The sequence below is a fragment of the Argentina silus genome (genome assembly GCF_951799395.1).
Source record: "Argentina silus genome assembly, chromosome: 19".
NCBI classification, from domain to species: Eukaryota; Metazoa; Chordata; class Actinopteri; order Argentiniformes; family Argentinidae; genus Argentina; species Argentina silus.
This window is the reverse complement of record NC_139673.1, coordinates 7,645,998-7,673,755: the sequence shown is the minus strand read 5'-3', so window position 1 is coordinate 7,673,755 and position 27,758 is coordinate 7,645,998. Positions and strand designations below refer to the sequence as shown.

The following is a 27,758-nucleotide window of genomic DNA, read 5'->3' as shown; positions in this document are numbered from 1 at the left end:
GCTGTCAGTTGTCCTGTGGAAACGACTGTTTTTTCCTGGCCGTTGTTCCTGTGTAACCACCTCTCCTTGTTCTCTTCCCTCCCTCCCTCCCTCCCTCCCTCCCCTCTCTCTCTTCACAGCCTGTACCTGTTCAAACTTGGCCTAGCCCCACAGATCCAGGATCTGTATGGCAAAGTGGACTTCACAGGTGTGTGTGTGTGTGTGTGTGTGTGTGTGTGTGTGTGTGTCAAGGTCATCTCACTTTAGTCATTTTCAACTGACTGCTGTACAGTAGCTAGCTGCACTGCAAATACCAGAAAGGGAGATGACAGCACACCAATAGCGTTCCGCTGACACAGTTCACAAGAAGTAGAAAGAAGAAGAAAAAAAAAAAGGGTTTTTTCCAGCCTGTGAGTTTAGTCACCAAACTGAGAGCATTAAAAAGGCCTCCTGTTTGGCCTCTTGTGTGAGTCCCAGAGCAGAGCAGGGTTGGAAGGGGAGGGGAAGGGGAGGGGCTTTCACCAGGCGCTACTCTGAAGCTACCAGCAATGTGAAAGTCATTGGTGATTATGTGAGTGTTTCCTGTCGTTTGTGATCCTACCCCGCTCTGCTCTGCCTGCCAAGCCGAGAGCCGGGAATATATTTATCACACACAGGCCAGGAACAATCAGTTACCTCAGGCCCAGCCCCCCCCCCCCCCCCCCCTCTCTCATGAGTTTGTTAGTCCATCCTATCCACCCTAGCCCTGGAGAACTACAGTAGTTCTTCTACCCCTAGTTGCACAAACTACTATAGACACCCTTCCAGTCCCTAATGGCCAAACTATTCTCAAACCATATCTGTCTCCCTTCCCTCCCCTCCACAAATCTTTGCCCTCTCTCTCTCTCTCTCTCTCTCTCTCTCTCTCTTCTTTCCATCTCTCAGAGGAGGAGATTAACAACATGAAGAGCGAGCTGGAGAAGTATGGCATCCAGATGCCCGCCTTCAGCAAGATTGGCGGGATCCTGGCCAATGAGCTCTCGGTGGACGAGGCTGCATGTGAGCACGACTCAGATATTACAAGGAACGGGAATAAGCGGTGGAAATAAAGGCCACATTGCTTTTAGTGTGCAGTTGCGTTGATTCTGACTGCTCTTTTAAACACAATTTAATAGATTGGTGGCACATTACATGATTAATGTCAGCTGTACACAGTATGTTTATGAAAGTGTCAAGCATTCGTGATGCATGTGTGAATTTCAATGTCTAGCTGAATGGAATGCCAGTATGCATCCATCAATATCCCCAAAATGACCAGTTCCTCCCTCCCTCCGTCCCCAGTGCACGCCGCCGTGATCGCCATCAACGAGGCCATCGACCACGGCGTCCCCGAGGGCACACTGACGGCCATGAACAACCCCAACGCCATGCTGCTCCAGCTGGACCCCGGCTCCGCCCAGCATTACCACGACATGCTGTACAACGCCAAGGGGGAGAAGGTGGCCAGCTCACGCAAACGGGTACGACGTCTACTGTAGTACCAGATATGTACATGTTTGTGTGTGGAGTCGTGCTGCAGGGTCTGTCTGTGGAAGCCAGCTGTTGGTCTGGTGTCCTGTTGCTGACCCCTGTGTTTCTGGTGGTGTAGCTGGGAGAGAACGCAGAAGCGGAGAGGGACGTATACGAAGAGCTCCTCACTCAGGCTGAGATCCAGGGCAACGTCAACAAGGTCAACTGTGAGTAACACACACACACACACACACACACACACACACACACAGCTAAATACTCTACTTGTGATGAGCGACTGTGGTAGTTCTTCAGATGTCCTAATTATCCTTCCTCTGTCCGTCAGTGTCCAACTCCCTGAGCTTGGCGGAGCAGGCCCTGCTGAGCGGTGACGAGGACAGGCTGTATGAAGCACTCCGCTCCCAGGCTTTGGGCCTACACAACCTCCAGGCCCAGAACAAAGGCTGGTACCTGAAACAGCTGATGGCTGACCGCGAGAATAAAGAACAGGTAGGATGATGTCACAGGTGTGAGCTGTCCACAGACAACGTCATTGTAGTTGATGTATTCTCTCACATACAGTATAAAGCATGTACAGGCATACCCAGTATATTTCAAAATATACAATGCATATGATTGTATTCATTTTATTTTGTATATATTGTCCTGTTTCATCATTTCATTTTCCTTCCCAGAATTCTCCAGGGGAGGCCTTGACCAAAGAAGAGTTACAGAGTGGCGTGGACGTAGCCAATGAGGATGCAGCAAGCTACGGGAAGAGTAAGCAGCATCTCCTCCGGCTGTGTAGCCTGCACTTGACTGTTTGGCTACATAATGTCAGAAAGTCTGTTCGGGTGTGATTTGATTTATTCTACCTGGCATGACGACACCTTTGGTCACTGTCTCTGTTGTGGTGTTTGTGTGTTCAGTGTTGCAGGCGGTGGACAGGATCAATGCGGCCATCAGAGAGGGCGTGCCAGAGAACACGGTGGCAGAGCTGATGAACCCCGATGCCCAGCTGCCCGAGGTCTACCCCAGCGCTGCCGACCTCTACCAGAGAGAGCTGTCCAGCCTGCAGCAGCAGAGCCCAGAGGTACACACACACACACACACAGGCATGGACACACACATACAAACACACGTCCATAGACACACACCCACACATTCTCTCTCTCTCTCTCATTCTCTCTCTCTGTGTCTCTGACACACACACACACACACACACTAATTATGTGTTGTCCATCTGATGCATTGGTACTGTATTGCTTGGGTTAATCTCCTGCCTGTGTTCCCCAGGGTTCCCTGTCTCACCCAGAGCTGCTGGTTGCCGTGGAGATGCTGTCATCTGTAGTTCTAATGAACGGAGCGCTGGACGTAGGAGACCGCTCCGCCTTGTGGAGACAACTGGCCAGCTCTGTTACTGGACTCAGTAATGTAGAGGACGAATACGCACAGAGGTACACACACACACACACACATACGGATGGACAGACAGAAACACACACACACACACACACAGACAGACAGATGCTGTGTCATAAGGTTTTATGAAATGTTATCATATGTCTACCATATGTCATTAGTAGACATCTGCAGGCCTCAACCCTGAATGAAAGGTTTGGCACCATCTAACTCTTCTGACTCCTCCCCTAACCCCTCCTCTACCCCCTCCTCGGACTCCTAACTCCTCTGACTCCTAACTCCTCTGACTCCTAACTCCTCTGACTCCTGTATCTCCCCTGACTCCTCTATCCCCTCTGACTCCATGTGATCTCAGGTACATGGAGGAGCTGATGCGTCTGAAGGCAGCCGGCAGGGAGGAGGGCAGTGACTATCTGACCTGGAACGACATCCAAGCCTGTGTGGACCAGGTCAACCTGAACATACAGGAGGAGCACGAACGTGAGAGACACACACACACACACACACACACACACACACACACACTACATTGTTCCTCAGAATGATGTTCTAGTCAGAGAGACAGTCATTGTGTGGGAAAGACAACATAAGGTGCTGTCATACTTGGATTAATCCCAGTTATACCATGAGATATAGATTCTCAGAAAAGATAATGTGTATTTGAATTGAGTACATAAGTGTATTTGAATAGAGTAAATATTCCTAGATAGACTATGATCACATGGTTTCAAAGTATCGACCAGACCTCTTATCTTTCTATCCTATGTCTAGATTTCCTATTGACTTAATTTGTGTGTGTGTGTGTGTGTGTGTCTAGGTATCGCGGCCATTGGTCTGATTAATGAGGCTCTGGATGAGGGGGATCCATTAAAGACACTGGGAGCTCTGCAGCACCCTGCAGCCAAGCTGACAGACGTGGACCCCTCAGTGGCACAGCACTACTACGACAAACTGCTAGAGGCCCGAAGGGAGAAGGCACACGTAAGGACCAGTGTACACACACACACACACACATATGCACAGGCACACGCACACACACACACACACACACACATATGCACAGGCACACACACACACACACACACACACACACACACACACACGCACGCAGGCAGGTGTCTCATTAAAAGTGTTTGGTTAGAAATGGATACACCTGCAGGATGTAGGAGGTGCATTCAAGGACACAATGTTGTACGGCCTGTATGCAAATACGGAGCGCTGAATGCAAACATAGCATGACTACAGTTACCTGTCGTACGAATCCTGGAAGTATCACAGAGAGGTACTGTGTACGCTCAGTTCAACCTCTAGGTACAGTCTGGCACTGGTTACAGGAGGTTCAGGGGGGTCTAGATGGTGCTGTTATGTTTTTTTATTTTGTATTTATCCATTTATTCAGGGGAGTCCCTTTGAGACCAAGGTCTCTTTTTCAAGGGTGCCCTCACTATTATTTACAAGATTTTAAAAGGACACTTACACATGGCAATAAAAAAAAAATGGACAGACAACAATCACAAGAACACTCCTCCACTGAGGAATCCTTCCTCAAATGTCCCAATGATACTAAAGCAGCAAGTCTTAGAGTATCCTGCAGGTCATTCCAGGCCCGAGGAGCTCTGTGACTAAAGGCAGTTCTAACCAGCTCAGAGGATACACGTGGGACCTTGAGGACTAGCCAATCTTGAGACCGTGTCTGATAAGTGCTAAGTCTATGTGCTAGTGATTGGTGGTGGATTCAGCATTCAGGGTGCTGACAACACCTGGGCTGGGACTGGGACTCCCATATGGGCCATATATACTGAGGTTTATGTCTTCATGACACTTGATCTGACGGTCTTCTTATACATATGATTATATTGTCTGTGAAGAATGAATTGGTTACAGTTAAGCTGTTTATAAGCAGACTTACTAAGTGTTTTAGGGTGACAGTGTCTGCTCAAGGAGGGAGCATGATGTTCTTATTGTTATTAGACATTGGCCAGCGTGAGAGGGCTTTTCCAGAAAGGACCATCCCCGAGGGAGGGAGAGAGGGAGGGAGGGAGAGAGACACAGCTCCATGTGACCAGCCCTCTCCTCCCCACATGACTCCCCCAGTCCTCTCCTCTCGAGTGATGTCATGGTGTGATCATGCTCTGCTCTACGCCCCCTGTCTGCTCCTGCTGCCCCCACTCACTTCCTGTCTATGTCTGTCTCGTTCTCTCACACTCTTTATCCTCTTTCTCTCTCTCTTTCTTTCCCTTGCTCTCTCCCTCTTTCTTTCTTTCTTTCTCCATGTGTGTCTCTTTTGGCACTTTCTGTCCCTGTCACACTTTTTTCATGCCTCTCTTTCCTGCACTCTTTCATTGTTCTCTTTCTCTCTCTCAAACTCCCTCTCTCATTTTTATCTTTTACTGTCTCCTTCCCTCCTCCCCCTTTCTTGATCTCTCCGTTCTCTTTCAATTTAACAACAAAAGCGATGACTAAAATAGCCCAGGTTGTTGTGTACAGTTTTGAAACTGCTTAACAACTGGCCATATTGTCTCTTCACAGTTCAGAGGCCAATGTCTTATTATTTGGAAATAGATTAGATAAGGAGCCACAACCCGCCATTTAGGACCCAGTGTATTTGACTAAAGTGTCTGTGTTATCGTGCCTGGGTGAGGTGATGAAAGTGTGGTTCTTGTCCGTGCATGTCTGTGCAATAGTTTCACATGATGTGTAACTCAGTGGAGGCTGGTGGAGGTAGAAATCAGAGAATGGGCTCGTTGTAATACAGCCTCCACTGATGTCTGTGGAGGACTATATTTGGGCTGTTTCCTGCTGAGGGTGAAAAAGGACTGAAAGGGCTTCTATGCAGGTGGGGTCAAAGGACACAAACAGGCTATGGTTTACCACAGACTCAGCATTTCAGATTAACTTGATGTGGTCGGAGAGCTGTAGAACAGAGCAACGCAGAAGTCATCACCCCCATTCGGAAACTGTTGAGAGCTTGTATCAGGCAAATGCCTAAAGCCATGAAATGATCTGTTCTTTCCACTGTACACTCTTTTTGGAACTGTCAACAGAACAAGTCCCACACTGGATCCATTTCTGGACCTCTGTCTTATCGCTCCTTATAGATAGGAAGGAAAATAAGCTTTTGCGACGTTACATTTCAGAGCATTTGGCATCACTCTCTCTCTGTCTCTCTCTCTCTGTCTCTCTCTCTCTCTCTCTCTCTCTCTCTCTCTCTCTGTCTCTCTCTCTCTCTCTCTCTCTCTGTCTCTCTCTGTCTCTCTCTCTGTCTCTCTCTCTGTCTCTCTGTCTCTGTCTCTCTGTCTCTCTCTCTCTCTCTCTCTCTCTCTTTCTCTCTCTCTCTCTCTCTCTCTCTCACACACAGCCAGTTTTAATCGTCAACAATCATCAGTCACATCTCGAGTACTCTTGTCGTGCTGTGGGAGAGAATGTGATGCTAGTTCCGTTGCCAAGCCTCATTTCCCAATCAAGCTTTTAAAGGAGGGGGGGAGAGAGAGAAAAAAAAAAACAGCAAAGAAAGCAAGCTATTTCCCTGGCGATCCTTTTCACAGGCATAGGAAATAACAAGCTACAGTTGAGCTACCCGTTTACTTCCTTAAAAGGGCAGAAAACTGACCACTACATCAGATGGGTACCTCTCACTGTAAAGCCCTTCTGTGATTTGACCTGGACTCTGCTGATCACAGCCCAGGCGTCAGAGGTGACTCCTCAGTCATGTGTTACCATTGACCAATTCAGTCAAGTCAGATGCACATGTACACCATTGGTAATCTGGTGTGTACACACACACACACACACACATCATGGGTTGACTTCATGGATGGTCAGGCATAGATTGCACAGGAAGTGGTTAAAACAGGAAGTTCCTGCTGGAGTTCAAAGGACTGATGTTCCTCATGTGTTCCACAGCTTCAGGGGAGGGGGGGGGGAGGAGTGGAGAGGCAGGAGGGGTAGTAGGGAGATGGAGAGGAGATGGGAGTTACAGTACTGCAAGAGAATGACCTCAGGGTAACACATTGACTCATATACCGTCCTGATCCCAGATCTACTATGTAGTGTGCTTGGAGGTGATGAGAGAGTCCAAAGGGTTTTTGCTGAGTCACAGAACATAACATTTGGGATCCCATTTAGTGAGACTGGATGTCTTCCCTATTGCCTGGTGTTGCATAAGTCAGTTGTCAGATACACACACAGACAGTCAGACAGTCATGATGATGGTGATGATAATGATGATGATGAAGCCCGAGTCTGCCAGTAATGTGGTCTGAGGGTTCAGCTTGACTGCTCTAAGCAAACAGTGGGAAGTCCTGTCCAGTCTGGGTACCCTGAGTAATAGGCTAAGTTAATCGCTCACGTCATCACTGAAATGTGTGTGCGCGCGTGTGCGCGTTGGTCCGCCGGCCCGCGTCTCTGCAGTCTCACACACTCGGGGGGGAAGCTGATCCACTCATTGTGTGTGTGTGTGTGTGTGTGTGAGTGTGAGAGTGGCATGTTTTTTGTTACACTAATTAAGCATGTGTTGCCACTAGCTCAGACTTGTACGTAGTTGACTGGGGAGCAGCAGCGGGTCGTAGTTGACTGTGGGGAGCGTGGGGAGCAGCAGCAGGTCACGTAGGCGACCACATCGCAGTGAAGCGCAGCAGGGCGGATGGAGTGGTGAAATACACAACCCTCTTGCTTTCACTTCCTCTTAGTCTGACTACCGTTAGTGTGTTTGTTAAATGTGCTGAACCATATTAAGATGCACCTGGCTGCTCCTCTGCCGTGCCCTGCCCTCCCTGGCACCACGCCTGCTCACCGGCACTGCCAGCTGCCCAATTGATTCACATACAAATATCAATTAGCCCTAACTCCTTGTTTACGGTAAACAAGGTAATCTTACTGAGGGATTGAGAGCTGTGTTGCTAATGCAGCCATTACCTCACCCCACCCCACCTTGCTCAAGAAACCACACCTTGATTTTGCTATCGGTCCCCAGCCCCCCCCTCTCATCTCCCCCAAAACACGGCAGGAGGGGGGAGGGGCAGGGTTGGTGAGGCACAAAGAGGGGCCTGTCCTGTTATCCAATTAGCTGCCAGTTCTGCTCACTCCGGAAACCAGACCCAGCATGCAGCCAGGAGCGCCCAGCGAGAGAGGGAGCGCCATCTGGCTATAGTCCTGTGTCACTACACTACACAGCCACAGAGCTGATGTGGGATAGTGTTTTTGAAATGGTTTCAGTTAGATAATCCAATTTGGTGTCCTATGTGGGTCAATAACAAATACAGGGAATTAAAGTTACTGCATACACTTATCGCATTTTGACAGCAGTCTTGACGGGTTCTTTCTCTGCAGGCAGATCCTTGCTGCTATTTTGCTGCTGTAACGTCAGATGTGTTGTTTGATACAGGTATGGGGTTCTTGTCCCCTCTTAGATCGGTAGGATGTGTATCGATGGTAGAAGAACTATTACACCCTCTAGGGATACCTGTGGTCTCAGGCTGATCTGGTTCTGCCTCTGTCTCATTCAGAAGGAAGACAGCGCCCTCATGTGCTCATTCAGTAGAATTACAGTAAATGTCCTGGAGACATGCGTGTGTCCGCGCTGTCCAGGCCCTCTGGGCAAGATTGTGTGTGTGTGTGTGTGTTACAGTTCAATCTCAGGTGCAGGAATGTGCAAGAGCAGGTATACAGTGTGCATACACTTAGTGTGTGTGTGTGTGTGCAAGCATGCGTATGTGCATACATGATGTTGACCATGTGAATGTGCTGTCTCAGGAGACCCAGGACTCCTCTGCTGTGCTGTGGTTGGATGAGATCCAGGATGCCATACTGATGTCCAACAAAGATACCCAGGAGGCCATGCAATGTAAGAATCTCTCTCACTGACGAGGAAGACACACTAGCTATCCTGCAAGGATTTAGGTGTTCCACTCTCTTCCTTCTGGTTCTGTCAGAGATTCTGAATGACTTCTCCTCATAACTGTTCTCTTTTCTTTTCTCCCCGCGTAGTCTCCCAGTCCATCCAGGCCATCAACCAGGCTGTGGACAGTGGCGAGGCGCCCCAGACCCTGGCCGCCCTGCGCTCTCCTGGGGCCGGCCTCTACGGTGTCACCCCCGAGTGTGCCCAGAAGTACCAGGATGACCTGGCCAAGATCAAAGAGGACAAGAAGAAGGATGGTGAGAGGGGAGAGTGGATGGTGGATGATATGTTGGAGGGAGGGAGGGAGGGAGGGAGGGAGGGATGGATGGATAGATCAATGACAATGTGAACATGGTGGTTCATGTGATGTGACTCTGCGTCTGTGCTCGTTGCCCAGGTGATAACGGCAGTGAGTGGATGAAGCACTGGGTGAAAGGAGGACACAACTACTACTACAACCTCAAGACTGGAGAGGGCACCTGGGTGGAGCCAGAGGGCTTTCTGCAGAACAACAGCCAGCTCAACAAGGAAGACATCCAGGTATAGTAGGCTAGCCTAGCACAGAGAGAGACATGCAGGTAGGCTAGCCTAGCCTAGCACAGATAGACATCCAGTCATGAATGCACAGTCTTCATTGTGCTTCAATGTGTGAGTGTGCACGTGTGACTGGTTGTCTTTGTTATCCATCAGTCCGTGGTTTCCGGGGTAACCACCGCCTATAACCGGGATCAGCTGTGGCGAGCCAATGAGAGCCTGATTGCCAAGCTGCAGGCGGGTTGCCGTGGCTACCTGGTGAGGAAAGGCCTGAAGGAGCGAGTCGACTTCCTGAAGTCCCAAGACCCGGCAATCACCTGTATACAGGTACGGTATAAACCCTGTGTGTGTGCGTGCAGACGTTTCTAGCTGGGTTAGAGTCAACTCCATTTACTTAAATGCAATTGATCCTTATCCCAGTCGAAAACCCGTCATCCACTCAGCACTGCAGTGCTCCTTAAAGCAGGAGGCAATTAGAGGAGATGATATCACCATCTGTGGGTTTGCCTGGCCTTTTCAAAATAACCCCAGAGCTTGTTATTACAGGGATTAATCCGTGTCTCAGGGATGGTGCTCCACTGTGTGTCGACTGAAGCAGCAACTCTCTGACTGTACCTACTTATCTCTCTGATCTGACCCTCACCTCTTCATGTCCCTCAACCCTGATAGGCTCACTGGAGAGGCTGCAAACAGAGGAAGAACTTCAATAAGAGGAAGGAGTTCCTGAAGGACCACAGTGAGGAAGCTGTGAAGGTAATGTCCCCCCTGGTCTGCTTGCGTTCATGGTAAACTTAAAAAAGATGGCATTGTTTTGGAAATTGTAGCTGTACAGGAATATGCAGTTGAGTATTCATTTGTTTTACATTTTCAGATCCAAGCAATGGTTAGGATGCACCAAGCTCGCAAGAAGTACAGAGACCGTACAAAGTACTTCAAGGATCATGTGAGTTGCCCATATCCCTCTGAGGAGCGTTACATAATCATTCATAGAGAATTAATATGAATATTTCATCATCGAGAAGTTGCTTTGGATTTGAGCTCACTAAGATGAAAACGCTAAATAAACATAGTGGTCGTTGCGTAATCAAAGCACTATGTCATGTTGCCTGTCGACTCCAGTCTGCCATGACGCATCCATTGACCTTTACTCTCTGTCCTTGGGGCCATAACGAGAGTATATTGCTCATTAAGCGCTGTGTAAATGTCTATCCTAGTCATCTACAGTCTGACTCATAGCAGATTTACCGTGGTAATGTTTGTCTCTCTGCGTATGGTATTGATTAGGGAAGTGATTGCTGTTTGCTCTGTTTCAGATCAATGATGTGGTGAAGATTCAGGCCTTTATCAGAGCCAACAAGGCCAGAGATGACTACAAGACCCTCAGTGAGTATGATAGGGATAGACTGCACTTTCATAATGCTTTTCACTTGATCATTAAGCACTAAGAATTTGCACAACTGGACTGTTGTGAAAACAAACTGAGCAGTAGTAAGCAAATTCCGATCACACTTGGCATCCATCATTGACCCTACATCCCTGTCCCCCCCGCTCTCTCTCTCAGTCAACGCTGAGGACCCTCCCATGGCGGTGGTGCGTAAGTTCGTCCACCTGCTGGACCACAGCGACCAAGACTTCCAGGAGGAGCTGGACCTGATGAGGCTCCGGGAGGAAGTGGTCACCAACATCCGGTCTAATCAGCAGCTGGAGAACGACCTGAACCTGATGGACATTAAGATTGGCCTACTGGTGAAGAACAAGATCACGCTGCAGGAGGTGGTGTCTCACAGCAAGAAGCTGACCAAGAAGAACAAAGGCCAGCTGTCCAACCTGATGATGATGAACAAGCAGAGAGGAGGCCTCAAGGCCCTCAGCAAGGAGAAGAGGCTCAAACTGGAGGCCTACCAGTACCTCTTCTACCTGCTACAGGTACAGTAACACACACACCAAACAAATACAAAGTACACCTATATCGCCAGCCAGCTAGATGATCTGAAAGACAAATTTCCATCCCTGGATGGACAATAAAGTTGTATCTAATCTAATCTTGTCTTTTCTCCTCCCCCCAGACGAACCCCACCTACCTGGCCAAGCTGATCTTCCAGATGCCCCAGAACAAGTCCACCAAGTTCATGGATTCTGTGATCTTCACCCTGTACAACTACGCCTCCAACCAGAGGGAGGAGTACCTGCTGCTTAAGCTCTTCAAGACTGCCCTGCAGGAGGAAATCAAGTGAGCGAGCGAGATGCTATCAGACACTAGTCAATAGTGATTTATCAATAGTAATGTATACTGTAGATACTATGATTCCATCAGACACTCTAGTCTGTATCAAAAGTAATCAAAAAGCTGTTTGTCAATTTACTGAGGGCAGACATTTACTATGAAATAGAAAACTATTTGCTGGTCCCACAATGGCCATATGAACTGTAAATTACAATTGAACAAGTCTAGAACAGTGATCCCTCTCCTGGTCCTGGAGAGCTGCAGTACTGCAGGCTTTTGCAAAAACCAGGACCCACTGCAGCTCTCCAGGACCAGGGTGGAGGATCACTGGTCTAGAGGCTTCATAAGTATTCACTACAGCGCATGACAGTTTAGATTACACCAGACAATCTACTGTACCATAACAATATGGTAATGTCTAACATTGTATAAAACTGTGTGTTGAATGAACAATGTAACATGTAAGTGTGTAACGTCTGTGTCCTCAGGTCCAAAGTGGACCAGATTCAAGAGATTGTCACAGGCAACCCCACAGTCATCAAGATGGTGGTGAGCTTCAATCGAGGGGCGCGGGGCCAGAATGCACTGCGACAGATCCTGGCGCCCGTCGTCAAGGAGATCATGGATGACAAGACGCTGAACATCAAGACGGATCCTGTGGACATCTACAAGAGCTGGGTCAACCAGATGGAGACGCAAACCGGAGAGGCCAGGTGAGAGAGGATTCAATCATAGGAATATGCAAACAAGAAACAACCATAATTGCAGCTTTTGAAGTCAACTGACTCTCTTTCTCTCTCTCCCTCCCTCCCTCCCTCCCTCTGTATCCTCTCTAACAGTAAGCTGCCCTATGATGTGACACCAGAGCAGGCTATGAGTCATGAGGAGGTGAGGACGCGTCTGGAAGCCTCCATCAAGAACATGAGGACTGTCACAGACAAGTTCCTCTCCGCTATCATCGTCTCAGTGGACAAAATCCCGTAAGTTGTCTCTGCTTCACTATACTGTAACATGGATGCATGATCCACTCCTCAATGTCTGTAGGGCCTGCTGTTTCACTGCCTCCCCTGTAGCCACCCTGTAGGTACAGTACTTAGTACTGTCCACAAGCTGCTCAGCCACTGTAGTTAAAGTATCTAGTGTCCAGCATCTAGTAGCATTTGGTTTGATTAGAATTTTTTCCAGGGTTTTTTGTTTTTATTTTGAATTAAATCCCATCTGTCAGGTAAGGAGTCACTTACTTATGTTGTCGTGTGTGTCAGGTATGGGATGCGCTTCATCTCAAAAGTGCTGAAGGACACTCTCCATGAGAAGTTCCCAGACGCCACAGAGGATGAGCTTCTGAAGGTTTGTCCGTTCTCACCTTGACAAGCGCACGTTGCTACTAGCTTTACACTGTTCTACTGCATACCCTGGTGTGCTTCACTTGCTATCGCTCTTATTTACTGAGACTGGTTTTCTTCTCCTCCTCCTCCTCCTCCTCTCTCTCACTCTCTCTCTCTCTCTCTCTCTTTCCCACCACCTCTCTCCGTTATCTCTCCTCCCTCCTCCATGTTTTCTCTCCCTCTTTTCTTTGTTTCCTTCCTCATCCCTCTCTTCCTGATTGGCCTGCTCCAGCCTCCTCTCCTCTCTTCTGTGGGGGCATGCTCTCCCTCTCTCTGCCTGCTCAGACAAGGTGAGCCACACCTCTCTCTCTCTGCTCTCCTCCTCTTCCCTTCAGACATACAGGCTGCATCCCAATTCTCCCCAAGATGTTCCCTCCCTTATCTGCTTCCCCTCACGGCTACAATTAGTAATAGACTGGATATTGCTTCACTTCTCAAGTCCAATATCATTGGTCATTAAGGAAAAGAGACTACAAAAGGAAGCAGTTTAGATTGATTGGGACACAAAGCAAATCTGAATGACAACACAAATATGACCCATCCAATCATTGATTGTATGTATGTGATTGTGTTTCAGATCATAGGAAACCTTCTGTACTATCGCTACATGAACCCGGCCATTGTAGCGCCAGATGCCTTCGACATCATCGACCTGTCCGCTGGAGGTCAGCTGACCACGGACCAGCGAAGGAACCTGGGCTCGATCGCTAAGATGCTGCAGCACGCGGCGTCCAATAAGATGTTCCTGGGGGACAACGCCCACCTCAACCCCATCAATGAGTATCTCAGCACCTCCTACCAAAAGTTCAGGTAGGACTGATGTGTGTCTGTCTGTCTGTCTGTCTGTTTTTCTCTCTGTCTCTCCTGTCAGTCTGTCTGTGTCTCTCTCAGCAGGTATTTCTGTCTCTCTCTCTGCAGGTCTTGTCTGTCTTGCACATTGTTTTTTTCTCTTTCTTCATCCCCCTCTTCACTGTCGTTCTCTCTTTGTACCTCCTATTGGAGATTTCTGATTTTCTCACTCTCTTTCTTTCTGGTGTGCACCCTCCTCTCATCTCCGCTTCCCTCTTCTCTCCCTCTGTAGGCGTTTCTTCTTGGCAGCATGTGAAGTCCCCTCGTTGGAAGACAAGTTCAACGTGGATCAGTACTCTGACCTGGTCACACTCACCAAACCTGTGATCTACATCTCCATTGGAGAAGTCATCAACACACACACGGTGAGTAATTTCTCTCTCTGTCTTTCTGTTTCCCCCTCTCTTTCTCACACACGCACACACTACAGAGAAATCCTTTCAAGTGGTTAGTGGTGAGTGGTACCTTGTCGTAAATGAGGTCCTGGTAGCAGTTGTTGTCTTCTGTGACTGAGCGTCATGTCTGCGCCTTCCCTCCCAGCTGTTGTTAGACCACCAGGACGCCATCGCTCCGGAGCACAACGACCCTATCCACGAGCTGCTGGAGGACCTGGGAGAGGTGCCCACCATTGAGGCCCTCATCGGTGAGTTCAGACAAGTACACGGTTCCCCCTAGACTTTCTGTTCAAACCATCATGTATACATTATTTTAAGCGGGGGCTAGGCCGCTAGTGTGGAACATCATGTGACGTAAGAATCCACCCATACAGTACATGAGGACCAGGGGAGGCTGGTGGAGGTAGACATCGGAGGACGTGCTCATTGTAATGCATGGAATGCAATGAGCAATGGTATCATTCCACATTCCGTTCCATGCATTACAATGAGCCTGTCCTCCGATTTCTACCTCCACCAGCCTCTCCTGATGAGGGCCTGGACGCCAAACTCTGTATGCCTGACCGACCCTGACTCTCTCCTCCCCTCCAGGTGAGAACCCTCTCCCCCCGGGAGACCCCAACAGGGAGATGATGGGGAAGACAGAGGTGTCCCTCACCCTCGCCAACAAGTTTGACGTCCCCGGAGAGGCAAACATTGAAATGGACGCCAAGACTCTCCTGCTCAAGTAAGGATCTAGCCTGGGGCAAAACCTAAACTTACAGCAGCTAGGGTAGATCATGGGGTAGATCCCATGTTCACATGTCTCTGATGGGACTGCATCATGTGTGAAGGCAATAGGGCTACTCTAAGTCTAATCAGGGTAGGCTGGTGGGGGGAAGAAATCATTCCATTCCATGCATTAAATGAGCCCATCCTCCGATTTCTACCTCCACTATCCTCCACTGAACCTAATGCAGGGCTAGGTGGAGCCATCACTATCGTACTGTATGTGAATCTACACCCTCTCTCTGTGTCTGTGTAGCACCAAGAGGCTGATAGTGGACGTGATCCGTTTCCAGCCCGGGGACACGCTCACTGAGATCCTGGAGTCGGCAGCCAGCCCTGAGCAGGTCAGACACTGGCATGAGATACATTTCTGAATTGTAATCTTAAAGAGCACACACAACAACAGCAGCAGTCATATACTTTCACCAACAACAGTACTTAACATCCTGATTGGTAAACCACACAGGAAGTGGAGTACCAGCGTGCGATGCAGAGGAGGGCAATCCGGGACGCCAAGACGCCAGAGAAGATGAAGCAGGTCAAGCCGGTGGTGGACGACAGCCTGACGCTGCAGGGCAAGAAGGACAAGATCCGGAGCAACCTGCAGAGGCTGGCGGAGCTGGGCAAGGTGCACCCCGAGAACCGGTACCAGGACCTCATCAACGACATTGCCAAGGTACTGTACAGCTCCACTCACATCATCAAAGGGTTTTGTGTGTCTGTGTGTCTGTGTGTGTGTGTGTGTTAATAAGCGTGTGTGTGTTACAGGACATCAGAAATCAGCGGCGGTATCGTCAGCGGAGGAAGGCAGAGCTGGTGAAACTACAGCAGACCAACACTGCCCTCAACTCAAAGACCACCTTCTACAACGTGCAGATTGACTACTACAACCAGTACATCAAGACCTGCATGGACAACCTGGCCAGCAACAAGGGCAAGTGAGTGACCTTTCACCTCGTACTGCATCACACTGTTATTACCCTGTTTTTGTTTTCCTATCCCTGTTTTCTTTCTCCTTTTGGGTGAAGCTCTTTGTGGCCTGCCTGTTGTTGTTGTTAATAATAATAATAATAATAATAATAATAATAATAATAATATTATACTGTTCATCTCTGTAAGGCTAAGGAAAACAGGGTGGAGGCTGCAATGGAATCCAGCAATTATCAGTTATTGGCATGGTTTTTGCTTTGGACTACTGTAATGTTAAGCTGGGGGAACTTCCTTACGTGAGGTAGAAAGTCTTCTGGCTGTGTAGAGTATGTCTATGGTGTGAGTGTGTAAGACAGTGTATGGACAGATGTTGTTCTCTCTCCCCAGGCCGTCTAAGAAACCAGGCGACACCAAGGCCAAGAAGAGTAAACAGGTGTCCCAGAAATACACCGCAGCTCGCCTCCATGAGAAGGGTGTGCTGATCGAGATCGAGGACCTGCAGACCAACCAGTAAGTTCAACAACAACAACAAATACCTCTTTGTACTCCAGTGTGCTCTCTCTCTCTCTCTCTCTCTCTGAATACCAGGTCTGTGTGTCAACATTTTTACACATTTTAATCACATTAAAAGAAAAAAAAAAAAAACACCCATTTTATGGGTGTAATAAAGTGCATGACAATGACGACCAGCCTACTGCACAATGATATACAGTGTGTGAACCTGTATGCAGGGGAGGCTGGTGGAGGCAGAAATCGGAGGACGGGCTGATTCCTTATTCCATGCATTACAATGAGCCTGTCCTCCGATTTCTACTTCCACCAGCATCTACTGTACTGTATGAACTTGTTGAACTGCATACGTGCATGCCTTACACCACAATGTATGAATGGCACACACTTGTGATTTGGCTCTATGCCCACCGTTTCGACTTGCCCCTGTAATCCTCACCTGCATAGTGACCCTACCCATGCAGAATCGAGCTGCACCTGCTCATGGAGACCATGCCAACACAAACACATTCCTAACCGCTCAATCCAGGGCAGGTCTCACTGTTCTAAATGGAATCCAGTTGTACTGTATGTTCTATTGCATTACCAGATGAGGTCATTGATTGGTGATCTATGGATCTCTCCATTTTGAGGAGTTACTATACGCCTAGGGTTGATTTACAGAGCAGCCTTGAACCTGGGGTACACTGCTGGTCAATTTCCCCCGATCATTGATGACTGTAGATGCTTCTCCGAATTAATGGGTCTTCTTCTTCTCCTTTGTTCTCCCCGTCTCCTCCCAGGTTCAAGAATGTTATCTTTGAGATCTCTCCGTCAGAGATGGTGGGAGTGTTCGACGTGAAGGCCAAGTTCATGGGAGTCCACTTGGAGACGTTAATGTTAGAGTACCAGGTACTGTACAGCATATTTTTCTCACTGCCAAGGGCCCTTCCTTTCCTACAACCTCCATACTTTCAATCAACCAATCAAATGTATTGGTATCGGGGTGCTTAGTGGCGTAGCACACAGTCAGTCTCTACTGTCTCTATCCCAATAAAGCAGAAATGCCCTAATTTGCCCTAAAATGCCCTAAAACATTTATATATTTTTAAATGTATTTGTATTGTGCTTTTCACAAAGACAATTGTCTCAATGTGCTTTACAACAAGAAGAATACAAACAATATAAACCATAAATACAATACGGACATATTAACTAAAACTAAAAGTCATCCTTTGCTTTTACTTGAATTATGACATGAATTACAAGGTGGAAGACATTTGTCCCCTAGGCGATGTGGGTTTACATATCAAAACGATCACATGAATCGTAGACAACACAATTGTGATGCTGAACTGTTTTGATTTGAATTGACTTAAAAGTCAATGGAAAAGATAATGGTATTCTGTCTCTCTTTCTCTCAGGACCTCCTGCAGCTCCAGTATGAAGGCGTGGCCGTGATGAAGCTCTTCGACAGGGCCACCATCAACGTCAACCTGCTCATCTTCCTGCTCAACAAGAAGTTCTATGGCAAATAGAGGGATGAGACAGAGCGAGAGAGAGAGATAGAGAGAGAAGGAGGGGCTACAAACACTGTTGAGAACGGAACAACCCACTTACAGAGACATGCTAAAAGCCTGGCCCCGCCTCCGCCTGATCTCCTCTGGGTTCCCTCCCCTCTGCACTACTCTAGATACACCCGTGCATCGTTTATGTGCCTTGTTCACCGTATGGTATGTGCCTTATTCTCCATGGAAAAGTCCTAAGAGCATGCCAGCGCCATGGAAGCCTGCTGGAGTCTTTTTGCTTGTTGCGTATTTGTGGTCAAATGGTCAAAGGTCTAAGAAATCTTTTTACTATGTCGTTATTAGTTTGCTTGGAATATTCGCAAACTACGAATATTTGCATGAGCTTGGAATATTTGTAGAATGTACGTTTTATGTAAATGAGACTATGTTTTATTCCTTTTTTTTTTAAATACGCTAGGCTAGTCAAAAGGAACTGTCCCTTTAGCATGCCTGGCTCATCAGATATATCTATATGCAAGCTGTTGGCCTGGCCTCAGCCTCCCCTTCACCAATACCAAAGTGCTATTATATATTATATAGGGGTAATGTCTCCTCTCAGGCCTACTGCACGATCCCTTCCCCCCTCCCTCCCCTTACCCTAGCTCTTCTACCAGGTCACAAAGCATGACACATAGGAAAGAGACATAGATACTTGATGCCCATGCACTTCCAGCACGTCAAACATTTGCTGTATGCATGTTCATTGTTATTCCCTGATAACTTTGTATTGTTATTTTTCACATGCTTCAGTTCAGACAAGCTACAGACAGGAATTCCTATTCCAAAGGCTCTCCTTCCTAGTATCTGAAACACAGTTCAAGAGACGCATGTTGATGACATCATGCTAGCAGTATAGCTTTAAATAGCCTGCAAATCTACTATAAGCATAGGAAGTGGTCTATCCAAGTAGAGACTAAAGTGAACATTCCGTACAGAAGAGATGTCTTATCATGCTTTTTGTTGAATACATTTATAAACAAAAACTGTCCTTATTTATATTTTAAGTGTTGTCAGTCCTCCAATCATACAGTAGTTAACATCTAGAAAGTTAAAGACACAGCAAAGTTGTCCTTCTCCGTAATCATTAGCTAAACATGGTAACTTATGGTAGCCAGCTATTTTGCTGTGCTATTGCCCCCACAGATCTATATAGATCATTGATCGCTCCAAATGCAACCAAGGTATAAACACTTAAGTCTAGAGTACAGTATTATGGCATAATGCATACTGTACTTACTTCTTTATGCGTCCAGTAGATTTTACTCCACTATTTCTGACCAAAAGAAACATTTTTTCGAACATAAATCGTTGTATTATAATTAGACGTGTCTCAAGAGGACTGGAAAATGTGATGTACTGCCCTCTATGAGATGTCAATTTTTCATAGTGTATCCCTGTATTGATGTTGTGTAACACTGGCTCCTGCCAGGATGTAGTTAGCAGACCATGCTCTTTCTGTGCTACAGTATGTGTTGCCCTCAATTACAGTCCATTGAATGTGTTTTACATGTTTTAAAATAATAAAGCTTTATTATTGCAATATGTTATCATTTTTTCACTTACCATTTCTTTTTTTTTTTTTTAAATGTAGTTTCTTTTATTTTACCATTTTAAAACCAAACACATTTTATATATATATATATATATATATATATATATATATATATATATATATATATATATATATAAAAAAGATACATGCATGTACATTATAAAAATCATTGAGGATAATACACAATGCAGTCTAGGACTTATTTCCATTGTGGTCCTCTTGAATTATTCCTATTTAAGAGTTCTTGTTGTGAGATACCTTTGGTGACTTATCAGGCGAAGCATTTGTAATTTTATGGATTTATTTTCATGTAGAGCCATGAACTTAATAAGTATATTGTGTTATGGCTGGAGTTTCCCACTCCTATGGACATCAACCAGCTGTCAGTTTCCCAAAAGCTTTGTAGCTAAAGTAGTTCATGCACAGAAGATAAATTAGATAAGATAAGTACAAACAAAATTTGTTAAATGAAGAACTCTGATGCTTTAGGGGAGAGTGGGCCGGGATTGTCAAAAGAGATAAAGTACTACTTTAGCTTTAGAGAAACTCACCCCTGGTCTGGTATGTCCATGGAAGATGGGACAGCTCGGTTCCATTTAGGACAAAGAATGAAAAGCACATTTGAAAGAACATCCTAATAATTTGCATACATTTGGTAAAACACAGAAATGCAAATATGCCTGGTGCATATGCCAATGAAAAACAAGCAAACAGACTTCCAAGAGTATTGGTAAGGGTTAGGGGACGAGGGAGAAGGAGTAAGGTTCCTTTCCATTCAAGTGTTTCCACTGTCGTGAAGACAGTGCATGAGGATACAACACAAAAAGACAGGATGCAATGACAAGCATTTAGGTTATGTTGTACAGTAATTTAGCTGCAATTAACCTAGTGGCATGGCATATAACAAAGATGTTTCTTAAGCCATTTCAAGTGAACAATTTCACATGCACACTTCAATAGGAAAAAAAGAGGATCTGTCTCAAAGAATTAATTTAGGCTGTTTATTTTCCTTCTTTTTCAGTATTTCAAACATGAGTCAAACATAAACACAATGGTTTCTATTGCTATAATGATGTGCTGGAATGATCCGGAACACTGGACACCATGATTCATACGGTGAATAGAACATAATGGGAAACACACATGTAATTGTCAACACAGTGCAATAACAATGTTTACTGTGCTGAAAAACAACAACTTGTTTTCTTCCTTTCTCTAGCACTGTGACGACCGATGGAACTTGTTCTTATCGAAGGTTGTACTTATGATTAATGATTTATAGTTGATTCACTTACTTTAGACAAATGCACTTATTGTAAATTGCTTTGGATCAAATGTAAATGTAATGTAAGTGGATAAGGAGAAGGATGTGAACTTCAAGAGGAATCTTAAGTAAATGAAAACAGATAAATTACTCAGATTATTCTGGGTCACACATAATGTACAATGTGAAATAGCATGCAACAAAACATTTTTTCAATGACTCTTTAAAATTATTGCACACAATGGGTTCTTAGTTCAATTTCATATGATAAGGCCAGGGGACAGCTAGATTCTTCTCGCTGAAACCTCTAGCCCCTACCCCCTAAATCTCATCCCAGACTGCTGGAGTAATATTCCTAGGCACACTGTCTGGTTCTGCAAGATAAGGCTACCCTCTACACACTTGTGTAGATCTGTAATAATTTGAGAGTTGTAAGCACCATAGATACACCATTGCCCTCTAGTATGCCAGGTAGACACATCTATCCAATCTTTTCAGGCCTGTAAGTACATAAGGGGTGGTTAGGGATCCAGTGAACATAGGCATTTGACAGGTAATTGTTGGCAACCTTATGGGGTGTCAGGAAAGGCTCTGAAATGTTTCAATGTTAAAAACCTCCCTTTAACAATCCTTCATTGGCCTCTTGTGGACATAATAGGTACTGAAGTTGTTGTACAGTCTCAGACTGGTGTTTTTCATGCAGGAGGATCACTTTGGGCAAAGGGATCTGAGTAAACCAAACAAGCGGACGATGGTGATCTGAAACAAAAACTGACACCTAGAATCTGGCAGTAGTCTACTACAATCCGGGAGCGATTAAACGCTAAGAGGGCACTTGTTCGGTTTGAGAGACAACCAGACCTAGTGACTTAGCTCCTGCATGCATTTGAGTGTGTAGTACTTGCTGAATATCATAAGGAGTTGAAACAGTGACAGTCGATTTGCCTGTGTGGATAATCTGAAGACTAGAATCGAAAGCGTTGTTTTTTAACTCGATACGACAGTGGATTATTATTATTTTCCTTCATCGCGGGCTTCGTTTCATTGCTACCCGGTAACGTTAGTATCGATTTTAGTGCTTGGTCTTCGCACACTTGTTGAAATTTCGAAATCCTTGCTAGCTAAGGGAAGTGTTGGCCAAATCAACGCTTTCCCTCTCTGCAACTGTTGGTGTCGCAATTTTGTTAGCTAGCTAGCTACGTGTCGATGAGCATCATTTTTTTGTCAAAATATGAGCTACCTAGATGGCTAGCTACTGCTTGAAATGACCATTTTACGAGCTTCAAGAAGTAACGTTATGCATTAGCTGCAATGCAATATTGGTTATGTAATGAAAATGCTAATTGACAACTGCGAAATTGTGAGCTAAAGAAATGCAGCTTGTTTGCACTACTAGCTAGCTAGTTTAGTTAGCTAACGGATTGGGATTCAAACAAGTTGTTGTAATGCTAGGTAAATGTGTTCTCGTCTTGACAACAGGTCATATTGCATAAAAGTTTTATATAACATAAGGAACTTTGATTCTTGCGTGTTAAATATATTCGACCCCTTGGTATACTTGTAGTAAAGACCACAATCTCTTTGGGAAATTAACCTATTTGTTTACAAACACTTGTCAGCTGGTTAGCTAACAAGGTTGCTAATTGTCTAGCTAACCTAAGATTTGTTAACAACTATTTTTGAAACCGCACTAATGGATTCCCTACTAGTGGACGGATAACACACTTGAGCGAGACTTTTTGCCGCGAAACACTCAATTAACGATTTTCAAAGTAAAGTTTTAAAACTGTGCGGCCCACACAATGTCCGGATCCCCGGGCTCGGGTGGCTCAAACCCGAGGAAGTTCAGCGAAAAGATAGCGCTACACAACCAGAAGCAAGCTGAGGAGACGCGGGCCTTCGAACAGCTTATGACAGATCTCACTGTCTCAAGGGTAAGCAGATCCCAGTCTATAAATATCGAATTATTAAGTGTGATTATTTCTGTATGGTTTGGTTATCACGCTAGTAACTATACATATCCAGTTTAGTTTACAATAACGACGGTTGAGCACAGTGAAATGATACAGATAACTGGGCAGCAGGTGTGTATTCTCAGCAGGCAAGAGGTGGGTGGATAATAACGACCAAGAGGACACCTGTCAAACTTGTTCTGAAGTGTATCACAGTATTCTGTTTATTCTTGTGTGTTATGGATGGACTGTTTTGAATCAGAAATGTTCCAAAGCGAAACAGATATGGTAATTATGATGGCGCCACTATTTTGCCTTCAGCAATAAATCTTCCTATGCAATTAGCCTAGTGAATAAACACGCCCTGGCCTGATTTCAAAGTTGAATTGTAAGATTTTTGTTTTATATCTTGCATTACCATTCATAGAGATTTTTTTATTTTTATTATTTTTTTTTTTTTTACTGATAAATCATAATTTTCTGGCACATTTATGCATGCAATTTTATTCCAAATTTGGAATTCCAGATTTTGAATTTGTTTGCACTTACAGATCACAACCCTCTTTGTTATGCAACATCTAGTTAGGCAGTCCTCCACAAGTGTTAAGACAAATAGGCCTCCTGCTAAAACACCTAGTTTACATGTTAAATCTAACAAAATCATCCTTTAACTGGTCTCCCTACATTTTACATTAGGTCATTTTATTTCACTCTCCATTGATGAGGTGACATTCAATCAATCCCTCCTATTGTGAATGAGCAGTTCATGAATGGCTGCTCAGTGGGCCAGGCAGTCATGCTGCTGTTATCTTCCACAGCCCTCAAGGTCCCCTGTACTTCTCTGTGTGAAAGAAAAAAGTAGGGTTATTGGGGGCGTTTGTTTTGGTGACTCATGCCTGGTTTTACCCGGAGTCAGCCTGCAGTGTTTGAAGCGTTGTTAGGTCTATTGTTATGATAGCAAGGGCATTCTTGCATTAATGTCAGCAGCTTGCTGGAGACCTTGTGTAGATGCATACCAGCCCTGCCTCATCTGCCAACTACAACACACCTAGAGTAACAACCATGTGCAGCTTCATAGCTGTGAAGGAAGATTCTGTGCCACTGTGTCAACCTGCCAACTATTCATCAGATCTAATTCTGCCAGGGTTTTGTTTTGATAGGATGACTAGTAGTGTATTATACTGTTGAAGTACCAAGCAAGCGGAACATCGGACGTTGCTTCTGTTACTACGGCTATGTGTCAAACTGATCTCACCTTTTGTCATATCTGGAATCTGCAAGCACAGTGTTGTCCATATGTCACCAGGAATTATTGGAAATCTACTTGAATCAAACCACACACCGTCACACAACATTGAAAGGGGTAGGCCTGCTTACAGTTTACCAAGTTGAAGACGACATTACTATTGTCTGAGTACACTACAGCCTTGTTACAGCATTGCTGCTGCTTGTTGTAGGTCTAGGTTAGGTTGTATCTGCTCTGTGCATTGAAGTGAGATAATATGTGGATCAGTGACTAACTGAGCTACATTATGTCATAGACATCAGATGTCTGGCAGCCTTGTGGTTTGTGACCTGTTAAACATGGAAGATTAAGTCTAACTGTGTGAGTGGAACACTCACTTCACAACATCGTCCTAAGGAGACTATTGACTATATAGGCTAGTCATAATTCCTCTCATCCGTGTTTCCTTGTGTAGTCACAGTTATCCAGGATTGTGTGCGGCTTGGATGTTTTTTTTCCCTTTGTGAAGAACACTTGTTGTGCCCCGCGAAATGTTCCATTTTCTTACTCTGTTACTGAAGTTTCTAAGCCTATCACTTCAGTCAATTCTCAACTGCTTTTAAAGTCATAGCCTATATCACGCTTTCAACAACTAAGTCATTCCAATACCCTGTTCGTTTTACATTTTTCTAAATAAGAGTAAGTATGATTTACATCCAGGCTCTCTCTCCACTTACAGTTCTGTGGCACTGTTTTCCCATGAAGGTTCATTATGCCTACGTAGTACCACCAACTCAATCGCTAAACTACATCGGAATCTCTTTGATTTGCTTCCCTGCCTGCACCTCATGAAAAATTGAGGCTCCATGTACTTTCATTTCAGTACACACAGAAATGAAAACAAAGTCTCCTGGGAAAATATAAAGGCTCCATTCACGTTCGGCTATTTCCATACCATTGGTTCACAATGTGTTCTTTTATGAGGAAGGGAGTTTGAAATGGCCCGTCAAAGAGGATGTGGTTTTGAGGCTATGCTGAAAGTTGCCTATAAGGTATGAACTGTCAGTGACCCCTGAGAAACAGAGAGGCCCAGTGAGATGGTGCAGTCGCTCAGGCTGGCCCAGAAGGTACGTTGCCAGCAAACATCTGTAATTAGACATCGCTGTTTCAACGTTTGCAACGGTGACTAGAGGCTGAAGTTGAAAGTGCTTGAGTGGCACGAGTCCCATTACCTGACTGTAACCCGATACTTCTCTCAAGCGCCGTGGGTGGTAGGTAAGGCTACATCCCAAAACATGGGCTACTTTGGGGAGTTTATTCAGCTCACTTTGATCAACACTCAAACTCCTAATATGCTTATTTCTTCATTGACAATAGGCCTACAGAGCTGTTGCAGACTAGCATATTCAGTAAGTCATCTGACCCTTAGAAATACCTTCATGGTCTGCATATTCTCTGCCTCTCCAGTTTATTCTTAGGCTAGTTGTATCAGGACTGCAGTATGATTTGTTGTGGAAAATCGCCTGGATTTCCCCCTTTACCCATGGGAATGATCTCACCGCAAGCTCTGTGGCATTGTGTCCCTTAGTTGGTTTTTGCTTGTTATAAAAAGTATTTGGCTACTCCGTTCTATTCTTGGATGAAGAAAGAACATACTTTTAAGCACCACATCTAGTGGATTAAGCAGGATGTGGGTGGCGTGTGTGTGCAAAGTAGTGTGTATTCCGTCCAACAGGGATGCCTCCCTGTTATCTCTCACCTGAACCCTGCTTTGCCTAAGCAGCTGAGAAGCATGTTACAACTTTGGTGGAAGCTGCACCTGTTTTGTAATTGGTGTCATAAAGGTATGATCTGTCAGGTAGCCTATGTCCACTCCAGTAGAGAGAGGGAGGAATGGAGGGAGTTTATTTTTGACAGCTCTGGAGAGAGAGAGTTTGTTTAGCATTTTTTGGGGAAACCCCCCCCACACTTGCTCTGGCTTTGACTTGCTCTGACTGACTGTCTTGAGGAAGGCGGGTGTGGTTTTTCACGCTCAGGCGGGCAGGAACATTGATGGATTTCTCCGGCAGGCAAGATAAGTCCATCTTTAACACCTCTGGGTTTTGCTGTCTTGCCAGACACAGTGAACTCCTAAAGCCAAAGTCATGTTGTGTGTTAATCACAATGTCATTCAGTCAAAACAGGAGGCTAAAGGTCCTTCGACATGCCCCCAGGTCCTCGTGTTTCGACATGGCCTCTTGTCAGTGCTACAGTAATGCCCTTCTCTCAGAGAGATGGTCTTTCCCATCTGTGTAAACCCATTGATAACATCGAATGAGGTCAGTCTTTGAGATTCAAATTTTGTCCTTTCGTTATTGTGAGGAAGAAACGCCCCCCGAATTTGCCTATTCCTGATCGGAATTGATAATTGAAACTGTTTACCTTGGCTGAACAAGCCCAGGTCTGTGGTGTGTGGGTTCTTTCGAAATGCATTCGGAGGGGCAGTTGTTTTGGAGGGGGCCATTTCTAAGAACTGGTGTTCTCTAAAGTGTCTTTTACAACTGTTCCCCTTTATAAACATCTGCACCATTTATGTGGATGGCCTTCCAGTAGACCTCATAGATTCATCATATGGCCGATCAGCATAACCGGTTAAATGTGTAGTCAATGTTTACTTGATTAGTGGCTCGATTAGCGGCTAATCATTGACACCCCTACCTCCATATGTTGCTTTAATGAACCCCCCCCCCCCCCCCCACCACCACCACTATGTTCTCACTCCCTCATCTTGAGGGGTACTACGAGTCACGAGTTAAAAGAAGACGTGACTCTAGAATTAGCTTTGACGATGTCATGACTCTAGTCTAATTCAGCTGCTGTTAGTGAATTGTTACAGGTGGGATAGGCCATGCTATGACAGGGCTCTAGTCAATCATTGGTTTTTGCTTAGTCAAAAGTCTGCGGTCAGTGCTGATGTTTTGATGTCTACACACACACATACACACACAATGTCCCTGCTTTCATAGCCCCCACCCTCATCCCAGAGTGACCGCCATGTTGTTTTTGCTCTGATTGACAGGTGCAGTACCAGAAGATCCAGCAGCTGCGTTTGACCCAGACGCGGGCACAGTACTACGGGGGCTCCCTGCCCAACGTCAACCAGATCGGCAACACCAGCATCGACTTCCAGGTGAGCCTCTCAATCCCTCAGCCCTGAGGGCAGTACTGTAGCTACAACTGTATGACACAATCCCTCAGCCCTGAGGGCAGTACTGTAGCTACAACTGTGTATGACACAATCCCTCAGCCCTGAGGGCAGTACTGTAGCTACAACTGTGTATGACACAATCCCTCAGCCCTGAGGGCAGTACTGTAGCTACAACTGTGTATGACACAATCCCTCAGCCCTGAGGGCAGTACTGTAGCTACAACTGTGTATGACACAATCCAACTAAACATCACCACCATTCCTCTCTCCACACTGCTTCTCACAGCTTTGGCATAGAGTGCAACCAAAACTATGCCTCGCTTGTCCTCTTTCCCGGCAACATCCAACATTTACTGTAAACTGCAGTGTGACAGAATTCTGGAAACAGACGCTCACCTTACAATTACTGTCTTTACCAGGAACTAGTTGTCTTTTCTCTGTCTCAAGTATAGAGCTTTCTCAAGCCCGAAGCCAGACCACAATAAGCTCTTAAGAGTTGAGTGTTCTCGCCACACAGAGAGCGCAGCACAGCGCAGCAACTGTAGTCTCCGACATGCAGAGCCAAAGCAGCGTCTCTGGAGGACGCTGAATAATTCAGATGTTCATCTTACTCAGATGAGCAGCACAAAGTGTTTGGCTAGGTCTGTGCTC

At 45.8% G+C, this 27,758-nt stretch overlaps 2 protein-coding genes across 2 annotated transcripts in view; both read left to right on the top strand.

The window, feature by feature from the left end:
- The window catches only part of iqgap1 (IQ motif containing GTPase activating protein 1), a 31,383-nt gene extending 11,916 nt beyond the window's left edge, over positions 1-19,467 (top strand). Inside the window, exons 6-37 of the mRNA XM_083691521.1 lie at positions 120-187; positions 904-1,017; positions 1,300-1,478; positions 1,607-1,694; positions 1,814-1,977; positions 2,163-2,247; positions 2,397-2,560; positions 2,764-2,924; positions 3,245-3,369; positions 3,707-3,870; positions 8,641-8,731; positions 8,875-9,042; positions 9,183-9,325; positions 9,476-9,646; positions 9,989-10,072; positions 10,191-10,262; positions 10,633-10,702; positions 10,881-11,245; positions 11,386-11,549; positions 12,032-12,256; positions 12,383-12,523; positions 12,806-12,890; positions 13,506-13,738; positions 14,010-14,142; positions 14,318-14,420; positions 14,764-14,899; positions 15,197-15,284; positions 15,407-15,616; positions 15,709-15,878; positions 16,258-16,380; positions 17,163-17,271; positions 17,784-19,467. Coding sequence (XP_083547647.1) covers positions 120-187; positions 904-1,017; positions 1,300-1,478; positions 1,607-1,694; positions 1,814-1,977; positions 2,163-2,247; positions 2,397-2,560; positions 2,764-2,924; positions 3,245-3,369; positions 3,707-3,870; positions 8,641-8,731; positions 8,875-9,042; positions 9,183-9,325; positions 9,476-9,646; positions 9,989-10,072; positions 10,191-10,262; positions 10,633-10,702; positions 10,881-11,245; positions 11,386-11,549; positions 12,032-12,256; positions 12,383-12,523; positions 12,806-12,890; positions 13,506-13,738; positions 14,010-14,142; positions 14,318-14,420; positions 14,764-14,899; positions 15,197-15,284; positions 15,407-15,616; positions 15,709-15,878; positions 16,258-16,380; positions 17,163-17,271; positions 17,784-17,897 — 4,510 coding nt within the window. The 3' untranslated portion in view covers positions 17,898-19,467. The remainder of the gene's footprint in view (positions 1-119; positions 188-903; positions 1,018-1,299; positions 1,479-1,606; positions 1,695-1,813; positions 1,978-2,162; positions 2,248-2,396; positions 2,561-2,763; positions 2,925-3,244; positions 3,370-3,706; positions 3,871-8,640; positions 8,732-8,874; positions 9,043-9,182; positions 9,326-9,475; positions 9,647-9,988; positions 10,073-10,190; positions 10,263-10,632; positions 10,703-10,880; positions 11,246-11,385; positions 11,550-12,031; positions 12,257-12,382; positions 12,524-12,805; positions 12,891-13,505; positions 13,739-14,009; positions 14,143-14,317; positions 14,421-14,763; positions 14,900-15,196; positions 15,285-15,406; positions 15,617-15,708; positions 15,879-16,257; positions 16,381-17,162; positions 17,272-17,783) is intronic.
- A 2,549-nt stretch (positions 19,468-22,016) lies between these two features.
- The window catches only part of crtc3 (CREB regulated transcription coactivator 3), a 28,805-nt gene continuing 23,063 nt past the window's right edge, over positions 22,017-27,758 (top strand). The window contains exons 1-2 of the mRNA XM_083691013.1: positions 22,017-22,677; positions 26,979-27,089. Of these exons, the coding sequence (XP_083547139.1) occupies positions 22,546-22,677; positions 26,979-27,089 (243 nt within the window). The 5' untranslated portion in view covers positions 22,017-22,545. The remainder of the gene's footprint in view (positions 22,678-26,978; positions 27,090-27,758) is intronic.